The sequence below is a fragment of the Phocoena phocoena genome, chromosome 13 (assembly GCF_963924675.1).
Source record: "Phocoena phocoena chromosome 13, mPhoPho1.1, whole genome shotgun sequence".
Classification (NCBI taxonomy): domain Eukaryota; kingdom Metazoa; phylum Chordata; class Mammalia; order Artiodactyla; family Phocoenidae; genus Phocoena; species Phocoena phocoena.
Genome location: NC_089231.1, coordinates 27476460 through 27501020, shown reverse-complemented (window position 1 = coordinate 27501020; position 24561 = coordinate 27476460). Strand labels below are relative to the sequence as shown.

The 24561-nt window shown below is 47.0% G+C and overlaps 1 protein-coding gene across 1 annotated transcript in view; it reads left to right on the top strand.

The window, feature by feature from the left end:
- Positions 1–18338: 18338 nt before the first annotated feature.
- Positions 18339–24561, top strand: part of ARK2C (arkadia (RNF111) C-terminal like ring finger ubiquitin ligase 2C) — a 102757-nt gene continuing 96534 nt past the window's right edge. Inside the window, exon 1 of the mRNA XM_065890354.1 lies at positions 18339–18442. Within this exon, the coding sequence (XP_065746426.1) occupies positions 18382–18442 (61 nt within the window). The 5' untranslated portion in view covers positions 18339–18381. The remainder of the gene's footprint in view (positions 18443–24561) is intronic.

Genomic DNA, 24561 nt, shown 5'->3' with positions numbered 1-24561 from the left:
CAATTCATCTATCAATGAACATTTAGGTCATTTCCATATCTTGGCTATTGTGAATAATGCTCAATGAACATGAGGTGCATGTATCTTTTGCTAGCGTTCTTGTTTTCTTTGGATGAGTACCCAGGAGTGGAATTGCTGGATCATGTGATAGTTCTATTTTTAATTTTTTGAGGAACCTCTGTATACCATTTTCTTTTTTATTTTTTTGGCCGTGATGCACAGCTTGCGGGATCTTAGTTCCCCAACCAGGGATTGAACCTGGACCACCGCAGTGAAAGCTCTGAATCCTAACCACTGGACCCACAGGGAATTCCCTATACTGTTTTCCATAGTGGCTGTACCAGTTTACATTCCCATCAACAGTGCAGGAGGATTCCCTTTTCTTTACAACTTCGTCAACGTGTGTTATTTTTTTGTCTTTTTTGAGAATAGCCATTCGAACACGTGTGAGGTGATATCTCGTTGTGGTTTTGATTTGCATTTCCCAGTGATTAGTGAAGTTGAGCATATTTTTGTGTACCTGTTGGTCATCTGTATGTCTTCTTTGTAAAAATGTCTGTTTATATCTTCTGCCCATGTACAGTAAGTCCCCTACATAGGAATGAGTTCTGTTCTGAGAGTGCGTTTGTAAGTCCAATTTGTTTGTAAAAACAACCAGAAAAGAATGAACAAAATGGCAATAAGCACATACCTATCAATAACTACTTTATTATTTTTTTAATTATTTATTTATTTGGCTGTATTGGGTCTTCACTGCTGTGTGTGGGCTTTCTCTAGTTGCGGCAAGCGGGAGATAACTCTTCCTTGTGGTGTGCGGGCTTCTCATTGCGGTGGCTTCTCTTGTTGCAGAGCATGGGCTTCAGTAGTTGTGGCATGCGGGCTCAGTAGTTGTGGCTCGTGGGCTCTAAAGCACGGGCTCAGTAGTTGTGGCACACAGGCTTAGTTGCTCCGCAGCATGTGGGATCTTCCCGGACCAGGGCTTGAACCCGTGTCCCCTACATTGGCAGGCGGATTCTTAACCACTGCGCCACCAGGGAAGTCCCTCAATAACTACTTTAAATGTGAATGGATTAAATTCTCTGATCAAAAGACATAGAGTAGATGAAAAACAAGTCCTACCTGTATGATGCCTCAGGAGACTCACTTTAGCTATAAAGACACACACAGACTGAACATAAAAGGATGGAAAAAATATTCCATACAAATGGAAAATGAAAGAAAGCGGAGGTAGCTATACTTATGTCAGACAAAATCAACTTTAAAACAAAGATTGTAATAAGAGACAAAGAAGGGCATTATATAATGATACAAGGTTCAATTCAACAAAAGGATATAACATTTGTAAATATTTATGCAACTGATTTCTGTTTTTTTTTAACATCTTTATTGGAGTATAATTGCTTTACAATGGTGTGTTAGTTTCTGCTTTATAACAAAGTGAATCAGCTATACATACACATGTATCCCCATATCTCCTCCCTCTTGCGTCTCCCTCCCTCCCACCCTCCCTATCCCACTCCTCTAGGTGGTTACAAAGCACTGAGCTGATCTCCCTCTGCTATGCGGCTGCTTCTGACTATATGCAACTGATTTCTTATCATGACAGATGAGGGTTAGTGCTCTTACAGCAGTATCCTCTCTCCTTCCCTTCTCCATCCTCCCAATATGGTTATTTTACATTTTTTCTTGAAACAACATTCAGAGACTCTGTTATTACGCCTATGTAAAAATTATTCACAGCTGAGCGTTATAATGCATGTTATTGTTTCTTTCTTATTTTTTTGCTTTTGTTTTCCCCCAAAATTAATAATTGCTTTGTTGCTTTTATTTGCTTAACTTTTTTTATACCCATTGCGTATTCCTCCAATGTACACTTTTCCATAAGGTCAATCGTAGGGGAGGTAATCTATCATTTCCATTTTTTTTTTTTCCTGGAGTTATCCCTCCTGGAGACTTTCATTTTTCTGCAGGCTAGACTTGCTGTCCTCTAGGCCTGTCATCCAGTTGTCATCTGGGACTCTCTTTTGCTGTCATCCTTAAAATTTCCTTTGCTTTCCTCTTGAGTTAGGGAGTGTGTATGCTTATATGTCCTACATCTCACAGCTTTCTCTTCTTTGGTTTACTCCCTTGCTTTCATAAAGCACATCGTCAGGGGAACCATGTGGTATAGCAGCAAAGGGCTTGATAACTACTGCTCCAGTCTGGACTGACTGCTCTCCAGGGCCTCCCTCCACTATCCTCCAGGAAATTCCTTTGGCTTTTGGTTGGATCTTCTGTTTCCTGTGTCCCTCTTTCTTGGTTGTAGTGGTGAACAAGTTCTAGTAGCTTCTTGAGAAAGAGTTTGGAGTGGTGCTTTCTGGAGACTGTATGGCTGAAAATTGTCACTCTCCCACCTGCTTAATAATTTGTCTAGTTATAGAATTCTGGGGTGGAAATCATGTTCCTTTAGAATGTTGAAGGGCTTGCTTCATTGTCTTCTCTGCCAGTTTGGATGCTGGGAGGTTCAAACCCTTTGAGATCACTGACCCCTCCTATGTGACCAGTGCTTTTCTTCTTGGATGTTTGCAGGACTTCTCCTTATCCTCAGTGTTCTGAAAATTCCTATTGTCATGCATTAGAGTGGGACTGTTTTCAGCTTATGCTGGCAGCTCAGTGGGCTATTCAGTCTTCATGGTGCAGAATGATTTAAAAGACCCTGGAACTTACTCTGGGTTGCCTAGACATAAGCCACCTTGGCTCCAGGATCCCTATCTCCTCGTAGGAGGAGCTATGTCTAAGCATAGCTGTAACTACACAGGACCCTAGGGACCTTCCTGGGACAGAAACCCACACTCCACTCCCATGCCTTCCACCTGCTTCTTGTCTGTAGAAAAACTTTAGCATCCTAAACCTTCCCCAAGTTCCAAAGAATAAATTTAATCAGAAAAGTGAGAAAATGCAGAAACAAAGGAAAAGTCGGGCAAGACAAAATAATAATAGTTTAGCCATTAGACAAAGTCAAGGACCTTTAGTTCCTCCTCAAAGGCTATAGCTAATATGCTGATCCACGTCCTTTGATCTGTTTTGTAGATACTGAAACCCCCACCAGGTAGAAGAAGTTAACCAAGTGTTGACCACAAGCACATAAACCCCAGACAAGATGGAACCAGAAGGTTGATGATGTTGACTCCTGGTTACCTCACCACCAACCACTCAGAAGAATATCCACAGCTGATCACACACCTCACTACCCTTTCTGTCACCCTTTTTTAAAAAACCTTTCCCTAAAAGCTTTTCCACTTTGGGTCTCCCTTTTGTAGGCAACTTTAGGAAAGCAGTCTTGTCAAGGGAGACCCACAGTGAGGATGGTGGGGTCCCTCCACTGGAACCAGACCCACACTGCATCCAAGCAGCACCATGGCCCCAACAAACCTCCCTGTGAAATAATGGGAGATTCAGGGATTGCCACCCCTTGTCTTCCTGTCTCTCCTTACAGACCCTGGGCTTGTGGCTTTCTCTTTCCCCAGTAAAGACTATTCCTTACCACTTACTGAGAAATGCTGTGAAATTCTCCTTGAAGCCTGGCACAGGTCAGAGGTGAAGACCCTGAAGGACCCATGTTTACAATAGCTCTGTAACTCATGTTCTTCTGGACGGGAAAATACTCTTGAATTATTTTGAGAATGATTTCATTATCTCTATTTTCTCTGTGTTCTCTGTCTCTTTGTCTCCATCTCTTTCTCTCTCTCCCTCCACTATTATACTGACGCTGGAGTTCCAGGGTATTTTTGTGTCTCTGTTCTCCTTTCTGGGAGAGTTCCTCAAGTTGATCTTCCACACTTTCTATTGAGTTTCACGTGTCTGCTCTCATGTTTTTGATTTCCAAGAACTCATTTTTTGTTCTCTAACTATTCTTTAAAAAATAGCATTCTGTTCTTGGTATGCAGCATCTTCTCTGGGGATATTAATGATCTTTAAAAATCTTTTTTTCTTCTTCCTGCATACTTTCTGCTGCCTCCAGTTTGTTTGGTCTCTATATTCCTTCCTGGAGGTTTTAATGGGAAGTTCAGTAACCTTTGGTTGTCTGCTTATGATTAAATGCAGTGGTGGGCAGGGAGGAACCAAAATACTGATTGGAAACTCTGAGCGGTGGATGGGGCTCTTTGACTTTGAGCTTCACTGTAGGGTGATCTTGGTTAGCCCTTTGTTGGGGGAAGATCTTTCCTCTTGGATGCCCGGAGACGTCTCTTCTGATCTCCTGTCTGGGGGGTAATGGTCTGCTGCCAGTGTTGTGGATGCTGATTTGGGGAGGAGAACCTGAGGGGAGGAGGTGTGGGAACATTAATTAACTCCCCTAAAGCAGAGATAAAGACTCTGCTTTATCTTCTTCAGAGAATAAACATCCAGACCCCCTGTCACGATGGAGAAGGGGGTGGATCCCCAGCCCTGTAGAGTGGGGAAGGGGACCTGGGGAATTTGGCCACTTCTCAAATCTCCTAATTTTTGTCAGTCCCTTATTCCCAATTCCAAGGGTACCACTGAGGTCAGCTCTTGAGCCCTTTGAGAATTCTTCAGTGGAATTGGATCCTTTCTCAGTTTTTTCCCCATTTGTTTTGTATTCAGCTCCCTTAGGCCTGCCCATTCCAGTTACCATTTGTCCGTTTGCTTTCCAGCCTCTCAAATTTTTTGCTGAAATCTCTTTTTCTGTCTTCCCTGTCCTTGTAGGTTTATGTCTTTAAACAAATCTTTTTATTAGTTTTAGTGAATTTTGGAAGGGAGTGAATTTCAGGGTATGTGTTCAATCTGCTTTTTTTGCCTTCTCTCTCACTATGTTCTAATTATCCTACCAAGTGATCAGATCCCTTTAGAAGCCTCAGTCCTGCTGACTTCATCTGTCTGTCACCTGGCAGTTAGGTCAGGTCCCCATGGGCTGCTTCTCAAATTGCTGCAGCTGGGAGGCGGAGACAAGTTCCCTAGAGACAGAGCCCCAACCTGTCCAGGCCTCTCAGAGCCCCACAGACCAGCAGCTCCTTCACAGAGAGCTGGGAGGGAGGGAGGCCCTGGCAATTGGTGACTACTTTTGTGAGTGGGGTAGAGTCCAGCCAGGCGTGACCAAAGACAACCCAACCCAATAGTGTGGGTGGGCAGCACAGTTGCCTTCAGGTCCACATGGCTGGATGCTGTGGATGGCAGAGAGGATGGACCGCACACTGGAAAGACACTGGCATTGCTCTTTCCGGTCTTCATTCAAATGCTTGCCTTCTGAAGCCTGATCATTTTGGGGGTCCAGGCTCCTTCTGTTCAGAACTGGGGCCGACTCTTGCTTGTTAGGATAACTCCTTCCTGGTGATGATAGCCTCCCATGTATTGGCAGCTCTTGCTCTGGAGTCTGCAGTGTAATTCATGGGACACTGTTGTTGCCCACCCAACAGCTGCAGCCTCTCTTCCTGCCTAACAGAATATTCATTGGTACGGCTGGGGTCATGCCAAGGGTGGATCATGAGGGGTCAATGCAATCCCATTTCCCTGTGTCTTGACTTCCAGGGGTGGGTGTGCCACCCAGTTCTGGCCAATGAGGTATGTGTCTGGGCTAGGCTAGGGGATGGTGTAGTGTGTGGTATAATTTCTGAGAAAATTTTTCCTTTTTGATAAAAAAGAGTTACCCAGAGATGAAGCCTTTCTCCCCTTCCTTTCCTTCTTGTTTTGAACTCTATCATGTGAGGATATGATGCCTGAGCTAGGCAGCCATTTTACAACCATGAGGCAATGAACCCAGAAAAGTAAATCCTGTACACTGTGGTTAGTGGACTCACAGGTAGAAAGAGTATGGGAACTTGATTACATTGTTGAGCCTCTGAACCCATCCTGATACCACATTTACTCCCACCAGGGGACTTGCCAAGTCAGCAATAAATGGGGACTTCCCTGGTGGCACAGTGGTTAAGAACCCGCCTGCCAATGCAGGGGACATGGGTTCGAGCCCTGGTCCGGGAAGATCCCACATGCCACGGAGCAACTAAGCCTGTGCGCCACAACTATTGAACCTGCGCTCGAGAGCCTCCTAGCCACAGCTACTGAGCCCGCAAGCCTAGAGCCCGTGCTCTGCAACAAGAGAAGCCACTGCAATGAGAAGCCCGTGCACTGCAACTAAGAGTAGCCCCCGTTCACCGCAACTAGAGAAAGCCTGCAGGCAGCAATGAAGACCAAACTCAGCCACAAATAAATACATAAGTTTATTTAAAAAACAAACAAAAACAATAAATGAACTCATGGTTTGAGCCTCCATTAAACAAGGTTATCTGCTCATTACTGTTAAAAGAAGCCTGACCATTAACACTCATAGACCATGTTTCTGGTCTTAGATTCTTCTGGTGCCTGGAAAAAAACTTAGTCAATTTGGTCTGCTATAACATAGTACCATAGACCAGGTGGCTTGTAAACAACAGAAATTTATTCCTCAGAGTCCTGGAAGCTAGAAGTCTGAGGTCAGGATGCCGGCATAGTCAAGTTCTGGTGAGGCCTTCTTCCAGGTTGCACACTGTCATCTTCTCCTTGTATCCTCATGGTGGTAGAGAGCAAAAGCAAGCTCTCTAGCAACTCTTCTAAAGGGCACAAATCCCATTCACAAGGGCCCCATCTTCATAACCTCATCTAATCATAATTACATTTTAAAGGCTCCACTTCCTAGTACCATCACACTAAGCGGGGGAGTTGGGTTTCCACATATGAATTTTAGGGGGACACAAACTGTGAGTTTGTAACAAAAGCCATGCCTCATGGTGACTGAAGATAAACTAGCAATTTATTCATTCAATATTTATTGAGTGCCTACTATGTGCCAGGCACTGATTTATGTAGAGAAATAAAAATGATACAGAGAGGCCTAGGCCTGGAGGAAGCAGGGCAGGGAAGGGATTCAAGAACACATGCAAAATAATAACCCAAGGTGGGCTTAGCCTCATGCTGGGGGCAGGGGAGGGCCAGCTGTGGGAGGTGTTTATCTAGGAGGTTATCCTGGCAGAGATGGACCAGGAAGGGAAAATTCAAGTGCCTTCGGTGGGGGCAGGTAATGAAATGAGACGTGTGAGGCCGGGTAGGGAGTAAGACCATAGGGAGTGAGGTTATGTGGTGGAGTGAGGAGGTTTGCAATAAAAACCAAACACAGCCAAGGCTCTGCTGGCTAAACAATCAGCCACCAAAGCCCCCACATCTGCTGCCCTGAACATTGTGTGGCTGCCAGATTGTGACCTGCCAGGAAATGGCTGAGGGTCCCTTGTGCTGTCACCTCGGGTAGTGTCCAGGTGTCTCACGGTCAGTCGGAAGCATCTAGGATGAGTATGCTGCAGACCCTGGCTCCACACTGCAGATTCTCCCTTCAGCCACGACTGCTATAAGCTGGCATAGGGGCAAGTCCTTTGGGTCAGAAACCCAAAAGGGGTTAAGAATCTGAGGGCCAGAGAGCGCTGGAGGAGGCAGGGACTCTGCAGAGCATCTGAATGAACCCCTCGATGTACAGATGTGAAGATGGGACCCAGAAGGACAGAAATGTGAAGTGGGAGTCCCTTGTCACTAGAAGTATTCTTGCAAAGGCTGAGTGACTGCTCGTGGGTGATGCTACAATGAGGAGTCTCCTTCTGAGTTGGTGGATGGATTGGACTTTGTAAATCATCCCTTCTGGTTCTGAGAGTTCCTGATCCCAGGCCCCCCACGAAGCCCTTCTCCCTGCGGATGGCAGCTCATTTCCTTGTTCATTCAATTTGAACACTCCCCATCTGGCTTTGCTTTGGAGCAGTTATTATTGGTAATCAACCATCAATTTAGCCCTAATGATGCAACCTGAACACATATGGGGCGAAGCCTGGACCACAACTGCCTTGCAGGAGGACAGCCCCGGGAGGTCTGGATGGCCTCTGACCTCTTCCCACCTCCCTCCAGGCCCAGTTAGAGGGTAGAGGCTGGGCCCCTGCCCTAAACCTTTCCCTCTGCCTTCCACATCCCCAGGATCAGCCTCTAAGGCCTCGAAATCCACCCCTCTCTGCCAGGCCAAAAGGAAAGTCCATCTGTGGAATCTGAGGGTATGACTACCTAGAGAAGCAGGGACAGGAGCCCTAGGAGAGGAGACAGGGAGGCAAAGGCTCTGGAGGGAAATTCAGCTCCCATGGTAGATATGCTGAGGAGGGTTGAGCAGTGCTTCCTGAGCCGTGGGAAGACTCAACTTCTAGAAGGCTGAAGGTCAGAGGGGGCTGGTGCATATATTTACTTGAACATTTACTGCTTTTTTCCAAGGCAGGAAAGGTTTTCAGCAGGCATGATGCCTTAAGCCAAAGCAATGAGGGATGGTGGCATTTTAAGGCCCTGTGCCAGATGTGGGGAGAAGTGTTGAGGGGATGGGTGGGAATTCTGGGCTTCTCAAGTCCCTCTGAAAAGTGAGGCCAATACCTCTAGTCAGGTGTAGGGCCAGCCTGGCTTTTTGGGGTTGGGACCAAGAGTGACATGATGACAACTAGAGCAGAATCCCATGGTGGAGGGGAGCGCCAGGGGTAGGCGGCACACCTGGGTGTGAATACTGCGCCCTTGACCTGGATAAAGCAACCTGGCCTCTGGGAGCCTGTGTCCTCATCCGTGAAATGAGGACAAGCTGAGCCACCCCATCCTTTGCAGGGAGGGAAGAGGAGCGAGTGTGAGAAGTTGTGAGGACAGAGAAGGCAGGCTGTGCAAGTGGGAGGCCTCAGGCCCCAAGCTCCGCCTCGCCTCCGCAGCCCTGCTTCCAGTCTCTCAAAGGCTGGATCACCTCATTCCAACCAGAGTTCCTCGTGGGCCGATCACACAACGGCTGCAAAGTCAGAAAGTAGGTTGAAGATCAAAATGTTGGCCTGAGAGTCTGATTCTTTTAAAAAAGAAAATCCTCAATTCCGGTTGGCTTAAACATTTCTTTTGTTTCCCCCGAAGCAGGCTCAGAGAGGCAGATTCAGGAGAAGTGGAAGTGATTTTAAAGTCACTCTCTTGCCCAAGATCACTTCGTGGTTCCCCATTGTCAACAGCATGGAGCAGCCCCTGGTGCCAGCAGAGCGCTTGTTGCTGGGCACACGGAGGAGAGCAAAGCAGACACAGCGCAGGCCAGCCCTCGGGGGCAGGTGGTCTAGGTCTCGCATATGGATTTTTCCCAAATGCCCCCTCACCATCTGCAGGAGATTCACCAGGGAAGGCGGGTAGGGCTGGCTAAAATGCAGTTTCCTGGGCCTGGCCCTGGGGCCTCCTGAGAAGCTCAGGGACTGGGACCTGGGTATCTACCTTGTAAGACATCTCCATATGATTCTTACTCACACTGAAGTGTAAGAAGCAGCCCCTATGGATGGCGACTCTAGGGACTGGCCTCCACCCCCTACATGGATTTCCACCCTTCGTCCACCCCACCAACCAAGGTGGACACTGCGGAGGGAGAATGAGGAAACCAAGGAACTAAGAAAAGTCCTAACACCCCCGTTGCCTCAAGGGCAGGCTAACTCTTTCATCCCCTCACACTCAATTTGTTCCATCTGCCCTAATGTTTGTTGACTATGTTGGATATTTCCTTCTCTTCTTCTCTGCCTCTTGACGTGCATGGAAGTAGTGCCTCTACTTAGGAACTTAGAGCTTACACGTGTCCAGAAGCCTGAACAGATTCTTGCATCCCAGGAGAAACATCTCACCTCTGTCTGTACCCATGTAGACAGGAATCACTGGTCACGTGGTGATTTTACACCTGGCTGCATGTGGGAGAAAGTGAGGGAAAGTTGCAAAATAACAATGGCTTCAATGATATAGAAATTTAATTCTTTCCTATTTTAAAGAAGTCACAGAGAGGCCATCTGGGACTGGTTTTATGAAAGCATCTAGTGTCCAGGCTCTTTCAAACTTACTTCTACACCATCTGCATGAGATTCACTATGTACTTTCCACTTTATGGTCTTACATGGCTGCTCCAGCTCCTGCCCTTACATCATCTTCCAGTTAGTGCAAATAATAAAGGAGAGGAGAAAGGCACACCTCCTCACCTTAACACTTTCTGAAAATCATACATGAACTTCTGCTTATATCTCACTGGTCAGAACATAGTCACACAGACAATGGGGGCACCTAGCACTCTGCAACACCGTTGTAGTCCTCAATCTGAGGCATGTTTGCTGTGGTCGTCCTTACATTTGAGTTGATTTATGAATATATATGACTGCCTCATGCAAATAAGAGCAAACCTGGAGAAAATGTGGAACAGTTAGTAAGAGTTAGAATCAGATAATTACAAAGGGAATGAGAGTAAAGCGGAACTTTTCAGAGATGAGTATATGAGATTCCTTGAATGGCATCACTTTGGATTTAGGAACAATTGGGCTTGGGAACCACCTTTGGAATCTTATATCCTCATAAAGGAGGGAGTGCCTATAGAACATTCTTTTTCCTGGTTAAAAATTTCAGGCGTGTCCCCTGTTCCTCCTTTACACTTCTGGATCAATGTGCCATTCTGAAGTCTGACTTTCGACCCCACCCATGATTTATCTCCCTAACTGATTTCCCAGTCCCAGTCTACCCACACCTCTTCATTTTGTGCACAGATTACTCTTCCTGATTAGCTCACACCTCTGCTCAGAAACCTCCAGTGTTCCCCACTGCCTACCACATAAACTCCTAATTTCTTCACCAGGTGTGCACACACACACACCCCCTCCACCACTCCGTGATTCTATTCCCATCAAATAAACCCTCTGGCTGTTTCCTTAACTAACCCAGTGTCTTGGCTTCTCTGGCCTCCATGTAAACTGCTCTCATAGCTGGTATACCTTAAGAGGCTTTGTGTTTGCCTCTGCCACTGCAGCAGAAGACCAGGTCCTGGCTGGCTGAGGCAGGATGAGACACACGTGGAGCAGAAGCTCCCAGCAACCCACAGACTAGCAGCATCACCGCAGCTGCCTCGTCGCACAGGCAGAGCTGGCCAGTGAGGCCCATCCCCAGCCAGCCCGCACGTATGTGAGAATAATGCTTATTGTTGTCCGCCACTGCAATTTTATAAGTATTTATCATGTAATATTATCGTAGCAATAGCTAGCCCATCCACCTGACTAGATACCCCTCTCCTCATCAGAACCCCTGCAGTATTTTCGATGCCTCTTGTATGAATCACTTCTACCTTCAGCAAGAATTAGGTTTGGATGTGAACACAACCCAGAGAAACAGTGGTTTAAACAAGACAGGAGTTTATTTCTCTCTCATACGATGGTTGTGAAGTACGTAAACTGGCCACAGCTGCCATAGGTGTGTGAACTACAATTCAGCCCGAGCTCCTGGCCTAGGGCTGTGAGGCATATGAGGAAGAAGCACCGCTTTCTACTTTGCCCAACCCGAAGAAACATCTGTTTGTGTGCCTGCAGAGTGAAGGATGTGTGCCTGCTGTCTTTTTGTGTATTTCTTACTTAAAAAAAATTCAGGTATAAACTGTATTTGTCAGGGTTCTCCAGAGAAATGGAACAAATAGGATGTAGATATATAGAAGGAGATTTTTCAATAAGGGATTGGCTCAGACATCATGGAGACTGAAAAGTCCCAGAGTCTGCTGTCCGCAAGCTGGAGGCCCAGGAAAGCCAGTGGATGTAGTTCCTGTCCAAACCCCAAGGCCTGAGGACCAGGGGAGCCAGTGGTGTGGCTCCCAGCCTGAGTCCACAGGCCGGAGAAACAGGAGCACGATGTCTGATGTCCCAGGACAGGAGAAGATGAATGTCCCAGCTAAGCAGAGAGCAAATTCGCCCTTCATCTGTCTTCTTGTTCTATGGAGGCCCTCTGGGGATTGGGTGATGCCCACCTACATTGGTGAGGGTGATCTCCTTTACTCAGTCTACCCATTCAAATGCTAATCTCTTCCAGAGACACCCTCACAGATACATCCAGAAATAATGTCCAGCTATCTGGACATCCCTTAGCCCAGTCAAGATGTCACATAAAATTAACCATCACATAAACAAAAGTAGAGAGAATAATATAACGAACCCTCATGTATCCTTCATCTAATTCCAACAATTATCAACTCAATGCCAATGTAGTTTCATCTATACCCCTCTCCCTGGGATATATCATTTAATATATCTGTAGAGCATCTGAAAATAAGGATTCGTTGTGTAAACACAACCACAATACCATTATTCCCTCTAAAAACCCAGTAATTCCCTGATATCATTAGTATCTAGTGTTTGCATTTCCCCAATTATTTTTATAGCTTATTTGTTCATCACATCTCATGAAAGTCTAAAGGTTGCATTTGGTTGATATATCCCTTATGCCTCTATAGGACCCCCTCCATCTCCTTTTTTCCCTTTATAATTTTTTTTGAACACAATGTTTGTCCCATAAAGTTTCCATGATCTGGATTTTGCTAAGTGCACACTTATAGTATCTTTTAATATGTTTCTCTGTTTCCGGTGCTTCATATCAATTGGAAATTAGACCTAGAGGTTTGGTTAGGCTCAGGTTCCATTTTCTGGAAGGACTACTTTATGAGTGGTGGTCTGTTCTTTTATCAGGAGGCAAATCATGTCCCATGTCTCTCTTTTGGTGATTTTAACAGCTGTTGACGGTCATTGTTTAGAACTATTGTTTCATTAAGATGGTACTCTCATTATATCACTTCTTCGTTTATTAGTCAATACTTCTATAAAGAGAAGCTTGCCTCATCCAGTTTTTCATTATCCTGAAATGGAGTTCATAGAAGAAAAGGTAGGATAGATGCTTGATTCTTTCTATTTATCAGTTATCTATTTATTTATTTTAATGGTTTCCTAGCATCCTCAAAATCAGCTCTGTTTTCTAAGAAAGCCATCCCTGCTTCCATCCCTTTCCCCAGGGTAGAGTCACAGGACCCCACCTCCCTGCCAGGTGGTCTGGGATCTTCAGCATTTAACCTGGACAGCCAGGCGCTCAGAAAATTTCCCTGTTACAATGGAGAGGGGGGGTTGTGGACCCTGGGTACCTGGCTGTGTTTCCTGTTGGCTCCACCTGTGTGAGGGCTGAGACATGCTCTTGGCACTTAGTGAGTACGCAAGGAGCACAGGAGTGACAGGTTCAGTTTCCGCTAGTCCTGTCTGTCCCACCGCCCTATTTCCATTCAGCCAGGTCCTGAGCCGTCTTCTATGGCCTCACTCATCCCAAGCTTCTCCTGCTGCTGCTGTTCCTTTCCCTTTCCTTCCCCTCCCTCTCTTCTTCTTCTTCCTTCCCTCCCCCTCTCCTCCTCCTCCTTTTTCTCCCCTTCTCTTTCCCTCCCCTTCCCCCATCTCCAGCTCCTTCTTCTGCATTTACTTCTGGCTTTTGTTCCTGTTTTGCCTCCTTGACTCAATGCCTCCCCAGTTTTCTCAGCCTGTCGGAAATGGACCCAGCCTTTAGGGTCCTCTCCTTCCCTGCTCTATCATGAAGGATTCCTTGAGTACTCAAGCCCACCCTGACTTCCATCTGACTCACCGTCATGCCTGGTTAAGCCCCTCTTATATCCCTTTCTTTTCTTGTGTTTATGCCCAGACCCCCCCAAGTGATTGTCAGTGCCTGGGGCCATGCCTCTGTCCCCAGCAGGCTGCATCTAGCTAGACCTCCCGCCTTGTTGCACAGGAGCTGTTGTGACACCAATCATGGGGGTGCATTGATTGACGCACTGCTGTTGTGCACAGATCTTGAAAGCTGTGTCTACCTGTTGCCAACACAACCTGGAGAAGAGCAAGAATCTGGTCATCAGTCTTGGAACATTTCTGATGTCTACGTGACTGAAGAGGTGGATTTGTTTTCATCTGTTGACTAAACGGCAGTGGTGGTCATAACCCAGATCTGATATTGGGCTTCAAAGGAGCAGTTCTTGAAACAGATGCTTCTGGGCTCCAGAAACACGATGCTCTATAGAACCCTTTCTGCAGGTGGCCAGAGTGGAAACAAGAGAGTGAGGAATCAAAGTGTGGGTCAAGGTTCAAAGTGACAGTGTTATTTCTACTTTATAGAGTCAAGTGTCTCCACTTTGGATCAGGAATTATAGACTGACCTTCACCTTTCATTTTTAATGTTTCTTCTTGAGTCTTACATGCTAAGCCTGCAAACATGCTCTAGGTATTGATTTTGGCAGTGGGTGGGAAGAACATAGAAAGAAAAACCACGATGAATGAAATATTTCTATAAATCTTTCTATTCTTAGGAACCTGCTTTATTGTATTTCTGTGGACTTTATGTAATGGAAGGGGGAGTGAAAACAGTCATCCCAGCATAATGGGAAGAAAATGGGAAGTAGGACAGTACTAGGCTGTATGCTGGGAAAAATGGATTCTGGTTGTAACTCAGCCTTGAATTGTTCTGACCTTGTTCATAAGCCCACTTCTGAGCCTCAGTTTCCTCATCTGTGTAACAAGGAGATGGGCAAGGCAATAATCAAGTTTCATTCTTGGAGACACTACTTTATCTATGCTTCTAGAATTCTCTGTATTATTTACAGAATCCATACCTATCTTCTCATATGATCCTCACAATAAACCTTTAATGCAGGTTATTATTACCCATATTAGACAGATGGGTGCATTGAGGCTGAGAGATGGTAGGTTTCATACAAATGAAGCTTGTCTTCCTGACGCACAGTGATTCCTTCTTAGCAGGAGGCGTAGGCCTGTGAGGGAATGTTGGTATATTGGTGAATGTCGGCATCTGCCTGTTATGTTTCTCTGATGTGTGAATGTGCAGGTATGAAGGGTATGGTTAGTAGGTGGATTTCCCTAGTTATAGTGATGGTCTGTTCCTTGATGACTGCTTTCGTCTGATGGATGTTCCATGTTATGGTACAATGTCCACTGAACACATTAACTAGGCACTCATAAATAACAACGGGAGGGCAAGAGGTAGTGGGCAAGGAGAGATGGACAAGTAAAGGGGAAAGAACTAGGGCTGAAGAGCTAGGCACCGTTCTATGTTCTCTACAAACATTAACTTACTTGGTCCTCACATCAGTCCTATGAGGAAGGTTGCTATAGTCATGCTCATTTTACAGCTATTGAAACTAAGGCCTGGAGAAGTTAAATAACTCATCCAAGCTAGTAAGCGGCAGAGCCAGAATGTGAAGCCAGGCAAGCTGATTTTGGAGTGTGTACCCAAACTACTCTGCTGTCAAGGTCAGATTGGGCAGTCATAGCCTTTGTGAGCTACTCTGGTATAAAGTAAGCTAAAGAATGCCCACCCAGGGAGATGGGGATTGACATATATACGCTAATATGTATAAAATAGATAACTAATAAGGACCTGCTGTATAAAAAATAAATAAAATAAAATTCAAAAAAAAAAAAAAAAAGAATGTCCACCCAGGGACTTCCCTGGTGGTCCAGTGGTAGAGAATCCGCCTTCCAATGCAGGGGACACAGGTTCAATCCCTGGTCAGGGAACTAAGATCCCACATGCCGCGGGGCAACTAAGCCCACGCACATCAACTAGAGAGAGAAAACCTGCACTCCACAACTAGAGAGACAGAGAAGGCTGCGCTCTGCAAGGAAAGATCCTGCGTGTTACAGTGAAGATCCTGCATGTCACAACTAAGACCCTACGCAGCCAAAAATAAATAAAATTTAAAAAATAATTAATTAGATAAATGTTGATAAAAAAAGAATGCCCACCCAAAGCTAGCCAGGTTGCAGAGGAGTTGGCACACTATATATTGCTGGTGGCATTGACAATGAGTTTTATAAAGCTTTTAAAATGTGTGGCAGGCGACATAAAGTTTTCCATGCTTGTCTATTTAAGAATGCCAGCCAATCCTAGAGGTTTATTTGAAGTTATAGTTCAACAAAAGCAACAAGCTAGAGGCATGAGAAAGTTCATTGTATGATTTGCAGTAAGGGAAAACTGGGAGCAAATTAAGTGCCCAAGAACAGAGTATGAGTAAGTAATTTCACAGTACATTCACTTGCTGGAATACTATGAAAACATTTTTTTTTTTTTTTTTTGCGGTACGCGGGCCTCTCACTGTCGCGGCCTCTCCCGTTGCGGAGCACGGGCTCCGGACGCGCAGGTTCAGCGGCCATGGCTCACGGGCGCAGCCGCTCCACGGCATGTGGGATCTTCCCGGACTGGGGCACGAACCCGTGTCCCCTGCATCGGCAGGCGGACTCTCAACCACTGTGCTACCAGGGAAGCCCTATGAAAACATTTAAAATGAAAATTAGGAAGATAATTATGTAGAAGGATGGGAAAATGTTTCTGATGAAATGTTAAGTTTAAAAAGCAGGGTAAAAATACGCAGATTATGATGACAAAACCCATATATAAGCGTACTGGCAAAGCCTGAAACAGAACAGGAAAAAACTCTAGTAGTTAGGTGTTTCTTAAGTTCTTTTCATTAAAAAATTTTTTCATTAGTGGTGGCATTATGTTTATTCGATAGATAATGAAGAAAGGAAAGAGCTGGGCAGGAGTGGGTTGACAGGATTGTCAAAAGAGGGGCCTGGAACTGTTGGTGTGTTCCTCCAGTTGCCTTCATTCTTGAGTTCTCTGAGGGCAGCCAGAGGTGTTCGGGGTGGAGAAGAGGTCTGAGGGATAGGCGTGCACTGGGATCCTGCCCTGTTGTGCTCACTGGGAATGTGGCAGGTGTCTTGGCAAAGCCAATCTGCTGTGTTCCCTTTGCTGTCTTCTTCTTCCCCTGACCTCACTTCTCCCGTTCTTCATTCAAGTTGCACTTAAAAGTCACTTTTCTGGAATCAACTCCTACTGCCCTCCCTACCTCCCGCCTACTCAGCTAGGTGCTTCTCCTAGCTGTACCCTTTCCCAGCACCCTATGCTGATACCCATGTCTTCCATTTCTGAGGCCCCTCTGGGCTGCAAGTGTTGGGGCCTCAAACACAACACAAGGTGTATTCACTGAATAGGCCTCCTTTTCCTTATCTCAAAAATGGAGGCAGGTTTGGTTGATTAGGTTTTTTCCAGCTCCACATACTGCAATTTTACCATCTAGTTTTCTCAGACTCATTAAATAAAGGAGCCACTGAAGACAAGTCTCGGTGTAGGAAATGTCCTCTGTCTTTCTGCATGTGGATGCCAAGCAGACTCTGGTCTTGCTGAGGACTGTGAGCCTGGTCTGAGGGTTGTGCTGGGATTTCCACAGCAGGTGGGCTAAGTGTGTAGGAACTGGGTCTTAGCAGTCCACCTGACAACTAGGCTGCGGGGTGAAGGCTCTTTGCTTCTGTCTTGCTTGTGCTTGGCAGGCCAGTCACAGGCCACGCGAGACACTGTGGCTGCGCCTCCACGTGTGAATCTGAGGAGCCTCCTAGCCCTGATGTCATATATGTGCCTCTGGGCTGTGGAAGTGGGCGTGTCTGTGCACATGGCTGGTTGTGCCTGTGTCCGAGTGGGGAGAATGGTGGTCGAATGGCTTTCTGGGTGAGCGTGCCTCTATAGAACGTGTGCACACACCTCAGTGTACGAGCGGTTTTCAATTTGGCAAATAAATGTTGTGAGCTTTGTGCTCTGCAGAAGCAACAAAGCGGTGCGAAGGCAAGGAGCCTGGGAGTGTACATATCTGCATTGTGTGTCCTCTCTGGGTGTCTCTGGGAATGCGTCTTGGCACGTGTTTGGTTAACAAGGCTTTCGGTGTGTGCAGGTCTGTGTGGCAGTGCCTGGGTCCCGTGTGCCGCGCTTGCTCTCTTTCCAGCTCCACTTGTGCCCGCAGTCGGGCTCTGCACGTGGGCCAGCCTCCATGCGCACGTCCCCGAGTGACCCGGGAGCGCTGTGCAAGGACCTCCGGGTCGTGTGCACTTGGAGCGCTCGAGCCTGTGTCTCCTGACGCACGAAGGCACCTTCACATGTCTGGGTGCACGTCGCTCTCGGTGTGTGCACGGTCCGTGTGCACACCGCCCGTGTCTGTGTGCTGGGCGCTCCACGCGCGCGCGTTCCGGCCTGCGGGCGACCAGGGACCCGCGCGGGGCTCCACGAGCCCCGCAGGGCTGACCCCCTTCCCGCGCCCGGCCACGGGCCACCGCGATTGGCCGCCCGCTCCCTCTCAGCCGTCACCCCTCCCGCCCCCCACCCCCCCCCCCCCACCCGCCACCCGCGCTCCCGCGGTCCCCGCTGTCCCCCGCGGTTCCGGCGAGGCCGCGCCGCGCTGCGCTCCGCTCCCATTGGCTGCGCGCGCCTTTGTGTGGCGGCAGCTGCGGCCCCAGCGCCTTTGAATGTCGAGAGGGGCCGGGAAGGGAGCCTTTCCATGGGCCATCTGTCTCCCCGCCAGCCGCCGCCCCACCGCCGCCCGCGCCCCGCGCTCCGCCTCCCGCCCCGGCGGCTCCCGCAGCCCCGCCGCCGCCCGCGCCCGCGCCCCGGAGCCGCGCCACAAAGGGCCCGCGCGCAGCCGCCGCCGCCGCCGCCGCCGCGCGAGGAGCCAGGATGGTCCTGGTCCACGTCGGCTATTTCGTGCTTCCAGTGTTTGGCTCTGTGCGAAACAGAGGTATCGCTTTTTCCTTTCGGGGTCCGCTTCGGAGCGTGGATCGCCGCGGGCACCGGGGTGGGGGCGGGCGCCGAGGGCGGCGGAGGGCTCAGGGCACACCCGCGAGGACGCGGGGCGAGCGGTGGCTTCTCCCCTCTCCCTTTTGGGGGGACCCCCAGTGTGGAGGTGGCTGCCCTCGTGGGAGCTTTTGCAGTGAAGTTAGGATTTGGCGATTTGAGTCCATCCCTCCCTCCCTCCCCAGCCCCACTATTTATTCTTTGCGGCGGACGCGGTTCCCCCAAATCATAGCCCCTTCCCCCAATACCTAGCCCTGTGTGATCGAAGGACGGAGAGAGATACAGGACTGCGTGTGTGCGCGCGCGCGTGTGTTTGTGTGTGTAAGCGTACTTGGCTTCCTGTGATTTTTTTTTTTTGAGGTGTGTGTGTGTTTCGTGTCATTTTTGTTTGTGTTTTCTCCATCATTTGGTCGTTGATACCGATGGCTGGTTAGCTGGGACCTGGCATCTGCATCTCCCATCTGCCCTATGCCATGCCCCAGCCCCCGCATTCTCGTGGGCACTTGCACGATTTCCCGTCCCATCTCTTCCTCCCCTTTAACCCTTTTTGTGTATCGCCCTTGTGCTACCCCTCCCACCCCATGGTCTTTGTATGACAGTTGCATTTATGGGTTCAAGATGCTTGTGTGTGTGTGTGTGTGTGTGTGTGTATGCGAGTGTGTGCAAGTGTGTGCGCGCCTCGAAGAGTCAGACGTGCACTGCTGTGCACCCCTGGGCCGGGCCGAAGCGGGGTGCCGGCCCTTGGCTGTTGCGCTGTGTGTGAGGATGAGGTGAGGTGGGACGCTGCCCCCAAGCCAGGCCTTTGCCCCGGGCAGGCGTTGACAAAGCAGCAGGCCGGCGCCGGCTTTGTTTTTAACTGTGATATATGGGGTGTGTTTGCACGGTCCCCTGCCCCACATCCCCTTTCCCTTACATTCTGCTACAACAATAGCTTGATTTTCCCCTCTTCTCCTCTTCACATTTCTTCCATTTTCTTTTAATCAGAAACTCCCACCTCCCAAAGCAAATCCGAGATGCATTTAGATTCATTATTATTATTTTTTCTTTTTGTACTCTGCCTCTGGACTCACATTTCTCTTCTTGGAAATGTTTCTGCTATCCTCTCCCACTCCACGTCTGCTTAAATCCCTGCTGGCTGAGGCCCTCCCCCACTCCCCCTCCCTCAAGCTCAGAATGATGTCTTCCCTTTGCGGCCCCGGCTGCTCCACCAAGTCAGAGTGGGGGGTGGCGTCGCAAGCCGGCGCTTTAGTGCGCCCCAGGGGCCCGACTGGGCAGGAGAATGAAAGCCCAGCCCTCCTTCTTTCAGCCCAGCTGTCCCCAGACCCAGCCTGTCCCCAGAACCTAAAAGGCAAGGTTGGCCCCCTTAGGCCTGTTTGAACCACAGTTTTTTCGTGTGATGATAGAATGATGACATTCTGCATTTATCAAATCTTTTTTTTTCTTCATTGTGTAGCTCAGTGAATGGTCAACTCGCTGCTGTGTGCGCTGTGACCCTTCTGCCTCCGCATTTAGCTGTATTGTGACACCCCTCTTAACCATCTCCTGTCTCCATCTGAGGAAGGCATTGCTATTTAAGCGGCAGTATCCCCTATCTCAGGCCAGCCTAGCAGTGGGGGGCGGTGGTGGAGTGGGTGTGTGAAGAATAGGAGTGGGGGGGCTGGGTGAGATCTCCCTTGAAATGCCAACCCCTCCCCCAATACACAATTATATCTTATTACTTGGCATTTCCTCTTAAAACGGGTGTGGAACATTACACTAGGCAGAAATTCAAAAATGATTAAGAAGGATGTGGAGCCTGAAAGTATAATTATCCTGATTAAATCATTATCATCCTCATTAATACCACCAATCTCTAAATACCATTGCAGGATGCTGACTCCATGTTTTGAAATTCAAATTGCTCAGCTGCCTTTAAATTTTATTTTTAATACATGCCCCCCCCCAAAAAAACCACCCAAGAAAACAAATTCTGCCAGTCAAAGTTTACTTTCATGGCAAACACGCCCATAGGAAATTCAAGGGCTGAGGGTTAATTGGGCTGTGAGTAAAATTTAGCACAATGTGATAAGAATTCATGACCTTCCGATAGAGGATACTAATGCTTAACTCAACAAGGTCCTAAACCACAATCTTCTTGTAAAACTATTAGATAGCTTGCCAGCTTAAATCTGTTCCTTTTAGTTTCCATTGTAGTAGTATAGGATGTAGGCCATTTCAGAATAGATGTAGAGAAATAACCATTTTTGTATCTCATCTTGTTTAGCCGAGTACATTGCACTGTAAATCCCTGTTAAGTGGATTCCTTTTGCCTTGGCTTGGAGGCTGTAGCACCCCATATCCCACTTATCTGGGTGGCCATCAGCTAGCTTCCTGGTAGCACCCAGGCATAAGTGAAGAGATTACATTTAGTCAGAGGCAAAAAATAATAAATATAGATATGAAAAATTTTGATGAAATGACAGTTGCTGCTACTCTGAAAATTTGGTGTAGCAAGGTCCTTGACTTAATGGGGAGCCATAGCCATGGTGTCTTAATTGTTTAATTGTACAATGTCAAGAGCATCTTTGGACATCCGCCCTGGCCCTCAGAGCTGCCCCTTTAACAGCCGGCTCCCTTCTGCTGCCTCGCTGGCCAGACCTGCTTGAAAACTGAAACAAAACAGCAGCAATAAAGAATAAGGCCCCTACTTCAAGGGCCCTTCCAAAATAAAGTCCCAAGTGGCCTCCCCAGATTGCCATTTGGCAATCTGAAAAGAAAGAGAAGAGAAAAAAGAAAAGAAAAGAAAAAGGATCCCCAGCAAAATGGTTTTCCATTAAACAGGGATAGCGTGTTCTGCTGTGCTGAATTACTTCCTGTTCTTATTTTGTGGGTAATTTTTTCTGTATCAAATATCCTTTCGGTTGTGTATCTTTTTCACCTTTTCTTGTACTAAAACTAAAGCATGATCTGTATTTTTTTCCATCCCCCAGTTGACAATGTACAGCGCTCGGGTAGAGATGTTACCCTGCTGAAACGCACTGTGCTCGTGTAGCCGGGCCATCTGCTCGTTGTACGCTGCTTTTGTTCTGTTGCCCTTCCGAAGCATGGTGGGCCCAGCCTTTTTTTTTTTTTGTATCGTGTGCATGACGACATTGTTACACACAGAATCCACTAATACTAATATACAATCTCTCAATAAAGAACTAGTTTCCTATATTAACCTAGTGTGCTTTTTCTCTTGCTGTTTTCCCATTTATTGTTGTATCCTGCTGTAGATTTTCCCCCTTGCTTTTCTATCCCCACCCTCACCCACCCACCCACCACTCCCACCTCCCATTGTAAGATTTGAGTGAATGCCTTCTGGTTTTTTTTTTTTTTTAACTTTTGTTTTGTTTTGTTTTGTGGTACAGATATGGTGACTTTAATCTCATCTAGTCCATATCTTTCTACGGTAGATGTCTGGGGCAATGCGGGGGGTGGGTCAGTTGTCCTGTCACACCAAAATAGCTCTACTGCATAGAAGGAACTCCTATCTTTGGCTACCTGTGTACCCACCCAATAGCCTCCACATTTCATCTCAGTTTCCAAGTTACATGGGCACTCAGTTTATGATGCTGGTGAAAAGATGGGGCTGTAACACTTAGGTTGAGAAAAGGGATACTGTTCTTAACTAGCAATCTTGTAGCATTTCAGACTCGCCTGAAAAACCCATTTTCAGTTGTGTTTTAACTTTTCTTTTTACTGTTTTATTGATTTACTGTCCTTATAAGTCATGTTGGGGGTGACATGTTACATGCAGTTGAAGCCATGATCTGGAATTTTAAAGTACCCTCTTCTGTGTGCATATTTAAATTGTTGGGACCTGTGATGTACGTTTTGCATTGAGATCCTGCATGAGGAAGATGTTTGAAACAGAAACCAACTCAGACCACTCCCACATTCATCCCAGGGCCAGCAGCCTGACCTGTTACTGTAGGAATAAGAGGGTCTGTGCCCTCTGCAGGCTGTGAGCCATTTAAAGCTGATTACAGCCTAGTTTCCTGACAGCTGCCTCATCTGTGGCCGTAGTGCCCCTCTTGAGAAAGAAAGCCAGATCTCTGCCATTGTCAGAGTGTGTTGGAGGGATCAGGAAGGAAATCATGACCTTACCCCAAATTGAATTGGAAGAAGAGCCCTTAAAATATGTCTTTTTCCCATAATTACATTTGAGGAGCCAGTGGAGAGGTATTTTTTCCCCAGAGTGGAACCCAAATTCAAGCATTTGTCAATTACACCTCTTCAATTTCAGCCCAGAACAAGCCTTGACAAATGAGGAGCTTTAGTCACAGCGGAAATTGGTTGATTAAAGAAATTCATGGTTCCTTCAAAGGGTCATCGTTCTGGAGCCGCTCTTCCTTGGGCCAACGTGCTTCCTCCTCGCTCCTGTGGGCTGTCTCCTGGCCTGCCTCTGCCCCCGGCCAGCGTCCCTTTCCCGGGCAGGCGCACCCCTGCCTGACCACAGCGCTTCCTAGCCTTCTTTGTGGCTTGGTGCGGCTCTCCTCTCCCCCCATGGCTGCCCTTTCTGCTCTGGCCCTTTGTTCTCATGCTCTCTCCAGCCCAGAAGGGAAAGCTGAGCTGATTTACTGTGACACATGGACACACATGCAAGTTCCCAGCAGAGGCTCATGCTGTAGTTTTTCTAAGAAGGGATATGCAGGTCTTCAAGGATTTTGTTTCTCCCTCTCCTTCTTCTCCTCTCCTTCTCATTTTATTTTGGTTTTCATGAAGTGTTTAATTTTGTTCCTAGTTTGAGAAAGCAAAATAAACCATCTTCCAGCCAACCTCAACAGTAAGGAAAACTACCCCAACTCAGGTGATTGCCGTCATTTCTGTCCTAGAGAGCAGTAGTTCATTAGATTGCTATTAAGCAACTCTAAGATTTTATTTCTTTAAGTGAATGTTATGTATGTTGGAATTATTGGTCAATATGTTTTGAGGATGGTTTAGTAACCTAGTAATATCAAAGAAAGTTAGTGGGTTAATGGGAAGTCATGTTTTAGCAATTTATCAAATGCATACTATGTTTGCATCCAGATTGTCAGAATAAACATTTATCTGAAGGAGCCTTTTCCTCTGACTGGATGATCCAGTCATTAGAAAGCCATTGTACTTTATATCTACTCTCTCAGCCAACAGATGTGTACCTGTTTTAATAAAGTTTAACTCTAAAAGATTTTGGAAAAGCCTTCTGCTCCACAGATCCTACACTGAACTTTGTGACAAGATGGGACATAGTTCTTGTTTATGGCTTTTCCTTTTGAATAAGAGAACTTCTTTCCTGAAACTAGCATCAGATAAGGTCCACCTAATTGAGGAGCTGACTTGAATAATAGTTCTCATAAATCAGCAAATACTATTAATCACTCAAAGTTAGGGGAAAAGACCACCAAGAGTCTCCATGCCCTAATACGCTGATAACAGGGACTGGCCCACCTCTCACCTCTCTTCCTTTCGTAGTTTGCTCACTTCCTGCCCTACCCACTATGTCCTTCCCATCTTTAAATAAGCAGCCTGCTGTGTCCATTGGAAACCTTAATGCTTTTCTGGGCTAGGGAAGCAACAGCTCTGTGCTGGATCCAAGTGCAATGTGAAACCCCTTTCCTGGCCAGGAGACACAGGCCCTTGACTCCGACTCAGGGAGTGACTTTGGATGTCTCAGTGCTAGCTGACCACGGTTGCTCAAATGTGCAAGACACTTGTGCCTTGGTTTCTCTTTGAATCTAAATAGCTCTTTAAAAATTCCTGGCTTGACATAATATGAAAGTGAATTCGTTTTTATTAGTATGGTATGGTTTGGCCACAGATGAACCAATATATTTCTAAGAGAATCAGAGGGGAAACTTACCTTAGAGAGGTTCAGATTTTCTGGATGATTTGAAAACTAAAAGCAAACGTTCAGAACCCCACAGCCGAACCACTTGCAATGCCTGTATTTTCATGTATTCAGTCATTCATTCATTCACTGACTCACTTGTTTGTTCATTAGTTAATGAGTGTTCATTGAATTCCTACTTGGGGCCAAGTGAAGCAGTGTAGGACCTGGGT